The 6,000-nt window shown below is 38.4% G+C and overlaps 1 protein-coding gene across 1 annotated transcript; it reads right to left on the bottom strand.

Moving 5' to 3' along the window:
* Positions 1-2,161: 2,161 nt before the first annotated feature.
* LOC101744071 (uncharacterized) lies at positions 2,162-4,120 on the bottom strand. The gene has a single exon (XM_004924053.5). The coding sequence runs from the start codon at positions 4,118-4,120 to the stop codon at positions 2,162-2,164; it is 1,959 nt and encodes a 652-aa protein (XP_004924110.4).
* Between the last annotated feature and the right edge of the window lie 1,880 nt (positions 4,121-6,000).

The following is a 6,000-nucleotide window of genomic DNA, read 5'->3' as shown; positions in this document are numbered from 1 at the left end:
ACTCAGCACTGAAGCGTTTCTTGCTGCAATGCAACGGTTTGTATCGCGTCGCGGTACTCCTACTCTTATCCGCTCTGACTGTGGCACAAATTATGTAGGAGCTAAGAATCATCTCATTGAGGTACAAGATTTTCTCGCGCAAAATAATGACACAATCACGCATAGGCTCGCTAATCAGCACATAACTTGGCTGCTCCAACCGCCCACGAGACCCTGGTTCGGGGGCCTTCACGAAATTGCGGTCAAGAGCACTAAGAAGTTACTTTATCATGTTATAGGTGAACAGCACCTCACGTTTGAAGAATTTTCCACACTTTTAACTCGAGTCGAGGCAGTACTTAATTCTAGACCTCTCTGTCCACTTTCGTCAGATCCCTCCGATTTTGAGCCACTAACAGCTGGCCACTTTCTTATTGGCCGTCCACTCACCGCTCTTCCTGAGCCATCTTTTGATGATAGGCCATTATCAGCTCTTAAGCGTTTTCAGCTCATCCAAGCTCTCTCTCAGCGTTTTTGGACTCTGTGGACCAAATCCTATCTCCATACCCTCCAAACCCGCTCCAAATGGCTTTCCACATCCTCACCTCCTCAAGTTGGAGAGCTCGTCCTCATCAAAGAGGACAATCAGCCCCCGCTGCAATGGAAACTTGGAAGAATTATCCGCACGTTACCCGGCAAGGATGGAGTGATCATAGTCGTGGATTTGGACACGAAGCATGGAAGTCTGCGGAGACCTGTGTTCAAGTTAGCCAGGTTGCCGCTGGATTCAGCACATGAAGAAGTTCAGCCCCGGCCGCCCCAGGATGTTCGCGCGACAGCGCGACGTTTGTAAATGTTCGGCTCAACTCGGGTGCCGTCGCCCGTACGCACCCCGCACCTCTCATAACAGTGCGGTACATGACGGCACGCGGAGATACGCTCGTTCGATATTGAGTAAATTGTGCGCGCGCGCCTTTCGATACTAAGTAAAAGGTTGAGTGTGAACCGGTGAAAAGGTGTATGTGCCACCCATCGCAGAGGAACACCACTACGACCGTGATAGTGCCAGCATCAGCCTCCAAGTAAGTCCCGTTTTCCTACCAACCCTTTCGTGTCCGCTCATTCTCCGCAGAGTTCATATGCTCCCTTTCAGCTCATCAGCTCACGTTTAAGGTGACGCTCACCTGCGTCACCATGACATTAAGCGAATACTAAAGCTTAGTGATAGAAAGTGAATGCCACTACCCTTCTTGAGACATGAGGTTGAATTCTGAGTTATAATGACAATGGTTGTCCCATGCTAAAGAGTTACCCAATGAATCGGCAAAAGTGGTTATGATGGTGGTACCTAACCGTATAGACTTACAAAATGCCACTAATAATGACGCAAATCATATTTCACATTGCACAATGTTAGACCTTCGTCGTGGCAACCATTCTAAGCTAAGTCTAATAAAAATCTATGCTAAGTTCATATTTCATTAGCAAAATTTGCTATATGTGTCGGGTATCTAAACATCGGAATAGTCACATCGGCACGAATACACCAGACGCGTTCTGTTATTTAGGCCATGATGATTTCAAAACAAAATTTAAAATTCACAAATACAGTTTTCTTACAGCTTTGTAAAATATATTTGAAGACTTCAAAATAGGCTAGAATTAATTATCTACTCAAAACGGAATTAATATTCACACTGACTCATTTAACAAAGACATTTGTATTGAAGCAACAATAAGCGCTATCTTAATTAAAATCAAAGGCTCGTTACGATTAAGATAAAGCCTTGTTTCTAAACTTAGTGTCTACTAAGTGCTTAGTCCTTAAGAAGTTAAGTTGCTTTAAAATTAGGTAATAGATTTTAAATGGAAAGCCTTGAACTATTGTAGCTTTGAAACGAAGTATTTTCTAGAAGCCGCCTACTGTAGCTAATTCACTAGCATTAAACTGTTTAAATTATTTAGTACCTAATTCTAAAATAAAAAAGATTCTTACCAAAGTTAGTTTGCGAAATTAATTCGTAACCAGACTATGTGAAATAGACTCTCTAAAATATTTCATTCAAATATATAAATTTACTAAGAAAATTTTAAAATTCTGGTATATTTCAAACGAAGAATTCATATTACACCTCATTGGGCAATAAGCGCAGATATTATTACGAAAATTATAAATATAGAGCTACACTTTAACTTTAAAAACAGCTGAAAAACGTTTCTTTTTTCCACAGAAAAACGCCGATAAGAAAGCTCTCCTTTGCACGAAACCAACAAAGACTTCTACAAGAAAAATAAAAGCACTAGTTCCGTACATGAAACCAATAAACATAAACGCTCCCAACAAATGCTGAATGCTTAACGGCACAATAGTACTCGCTCCCTCCAACGAAACCCTATGAATAAACATCTCATCGTTCCATTTATTTATCAAACCGTTCTCGGAAACGCTACGTATTATACCGTTGAACCTTTCCAACATCGGAAACCATTTCCTAGCCAACAATACGACGCTGTATTTATATAAATTATCACTTTCAGGGAAGCAATAAATCAACGACGCACCTTTCCCTAATTTCTGATCTTGGTACTCAGCCTGTCTCCTTGAAGACACGACGGCGAAATCGCGATTCAAAGCGGCACGCCTTATCCCCTCAGAAAACGTAGTGGAGCTATACTCGGTGTGCAAATAAGACGAGGAAGCATCATTAGATTCGAAATAGGTACGATAAATCTCTCTACCGCCAAAACGGATTCCAGATTGAATCAGGTCTGACTCTGTAGCTATCTGTTTCTCGAATCTGGGGTGCATTAGGAAACTTCTTAAGAACGACTCATACGAAATCCCCATGTTTATGCTGAAACACAGCCAACCGAAGATCAAAATGCGGAATGTGGCGGTTTTCGGTTCGAAATGCGAACCCCATCCTAATAGCATACTGAAAGTCATAAGTAATGAATTCGTTGGCCATTTAGTTATTTTCTTATTCTTCTCTCTGTAATACATGTAGTGAAAAAGTAAGCCCATCAAAATGAGACTAGTGAATGTCGCCACCCAGATTGTCCATTGGAATATAATGACTAAGTTGTCCCAGGCAGAGGCTTGACCGGCTTTAGGTAAACACCAAGTGATTTCATCTTGAGTGTAACTGATTGTCGGATGAAACCATTTTCGTATTTGTTTGGTAACTTCAATGTTCCCAAAAACTATATCGACAGAATCATTTCTCAATACGCCATAAGCCCCGGTGGCTGTTCCGTTCGCATAGATGATACCCCAATTTTCTTCTATAGCTGATAATCGCACAATTAATGTCATATTGGAGAACTCTGCGATTGTTTTCACTAAATTAGTCTCTCCACCTTTCTGGAATTCGTAAACGTCATCGAATTTGGCATTCGGGATTTTTCTGATTGGGGGCATAACATACGGTTCAGAAACAATAGCGTATGTGGTTAACGGGCAGCCATTCATGTTCGAAGGAAACCATTCGGGTTGAGGTTCAATCTGTTCTACGAAATTGTTTTTACACCGATCCAGCACATACACAGAGTCGCATTTTCCACCACAATTATTTTCACTGTACGGTCGCCAGGTATAAGACGTAACACCAGACTCCGTTCCATTATTTATGAATATTATACTCCTGAAAAATTTGTGTTCTCGCAGTTCGTTTATAAACTCGATGGCGATTCGTTGCGCACTCTCGTTTCCTTTGATTTGGTAAAAAACTACAGCTTTAGCTAATGGATTCCAACTAGGCAACTTATTCAGTTGAAATATGTTCCGCTTTAACTCAGTTCTCTCTTCGAGAATCAACATATAATTTTTGGCTTTCTCCGGGAAATGGGATGCGTTCGCATGCGGGTAAAAAGAGTCCTTCGCCATAACAGAGTATTTTATGCTGCTATGTATGGTTTTCAAAAGTAGCCCTTGTGTAGTAGACGAATAAGAGTTAACATTGATAATGACTATGCTGCCGCTTAGTGCTTTTCTCTCCACGAAGTACTTTGCGGATAGTTTTAAAACGCACTCAGCCGTTTTTGCTATCTGATCAGAATTTCCAGTTGTCATTAGCAACGGGTTTTCAGTTACTGCTGACGTTGCAAAATGTGTAAGTAATAACATAAGTAAAATGCGCATCTTGCTTGTTGAACTTATGGAGCGCTTAAGAATTTCATAGGAAATGTTGAATGTCGAGCTCCGTTGAAATTGAATTCCTCAGAACGGAATCTTTTCCAAATTGATTTGAATTTTCTTCGCTTCAAAGTACCTAATTTTGTCATACAGATTTTCGAGAATACAATTTTTTTATATTACATAATTGCTATCGTTTTGTTCAATGTTTATTATTATCGCTATCGCTTCTATTAAATACTCGCTTCTCTCATTTAAAAGTAATAGATTATCGGCGTCCATAATATGTAAATATCAGAAGCATCATCAATAATTCTTCTACTTTTTGAAATACTTCCCAATTACCAGATGGCGGACGTTTATTTGCAATAACTTCATCATAATTATTTAACGTAAGCCAAACTCTGTTCTTTGAATATCCCTGCGATGACTTCGTTCAAGACGCTACTTAGCGTGAATGTTACAGTAATCTCAGTAGCATTATGGCCGATATTATGACTTAAGCTTGTATGATGTATCATCGTGAAATTACAAAGTTCTGACCTCTTCTATTATAAACGGTGATATTTGATTGACCTCCACAACGGAGACTATTACGAGACATTATTTCAAATTATATTTCCGCGGACCTTGTATTTAAGTCTAACAGTACATATTTGCCTAATAGCTGTAACATAAATCGATGACAATTCTGTGGACTGTTTATAGGTGCGACTTCAGTGCCTGTTTCCTTTAATAACTGTTGAATAATTTACAGAATATTAATTGTAAAATTTTACTACTTCAGAGTCCTTTGAATTAATGTACTCCGGTAGCTCTCTAAGCGTCTTTTTAATACGCTTTTATTAGCTTCAGGCGTGTGTATGTTAGTGTGTAACGAAATCTTTGAGCATGATTTTGACCCCCTTCAAAACGTCGGATTAACTCAAAATTTGGCATACTTATTAAGGACCGATGACAATTTAATATTTAAAAAAAATTGAAACAATTAAATTAGATTAAAAATTGAAAAATAAATAATAGTTTAATAAACTAAAAAAAACGCTTTTATAGAAAATCCAACTAAAAAATAGAAAATAAGTTTTAATAAAATTGAATTAAAAATAGTATAAGAAAAAATTGATTTATTGTAAAAAAGCGTGGGGTGCTTTTCAGGATATTATCAAAATAACCCTTCTATTCATATCTGTTCATAACATGTTTATAACTACTGATACCAAGCACCTTACGCTTTTTTTACAATAAAATCATTTTTTATTACACTATTTTTAATTCAAATTTATTAAAATTGATTTTCTATTTTAGTTGGATTTGCTATTAAAGCGTATTTTTTTAGTTTTTGATAAACTATTATTTCTTTTTTTACGCACTCATCCTGTAACGTTCTGAAGTATGCTAAACAAAAATTAAATTATTGTGTATTTGTTTGGGTGTTCATCAGACAGTGGATATGTGGTCCTAATCGCGACTACTGATAGCTCTGTGCTATCAACCCTCCGTAGACCAATTAAATTTGGTCACATATTTTCCTACTTAATTTCTGAATTCCTAACACCTTGAGCGACAATCTTAGGGCATGTCCACAATCGTGTGTAGGTTCTATCAACTACGTATTACTGCTGAGAAGCATGTGTTATACTTAAAGAGTAAAAAAATGGTAGGTACCACCACCGTAACTATTTCTGCCGTAAAGCAGTAATGCGTTTCGGTTTGAAGGGTGGGGCAGCCGTTGTAACTATACTGAGACCTTAGAACTTATATCTCAAGGTGGGTGGCGCATTTACGTTGTAGATGTCTATGGGCTCCAGTAACCACTTAACACCAGTTGGGCTGTGAGCTCGTCCACCGATCTAAGCAATAAAATAAAAATGATTGACCCTATGCAA

This window comes from Bombyx mori, chromosome 25 (assembly GCF_030269925.1).
Source record: "Bombyx mori chromosome 25, ASM3026992v2".
In the NCBI taxonomy this organism is placed as follows: domain Eukaryota; kingdom Metazoa; phylum Arthropoda; class Insecta; order Lepidoptera; family Bombycidae; genus Bombyx; species Bombyx mori.
Note: the sequence above shows the minus strand (reverse complement) of the source record. Positions and strands in the feature narration are given on the sequence as shown.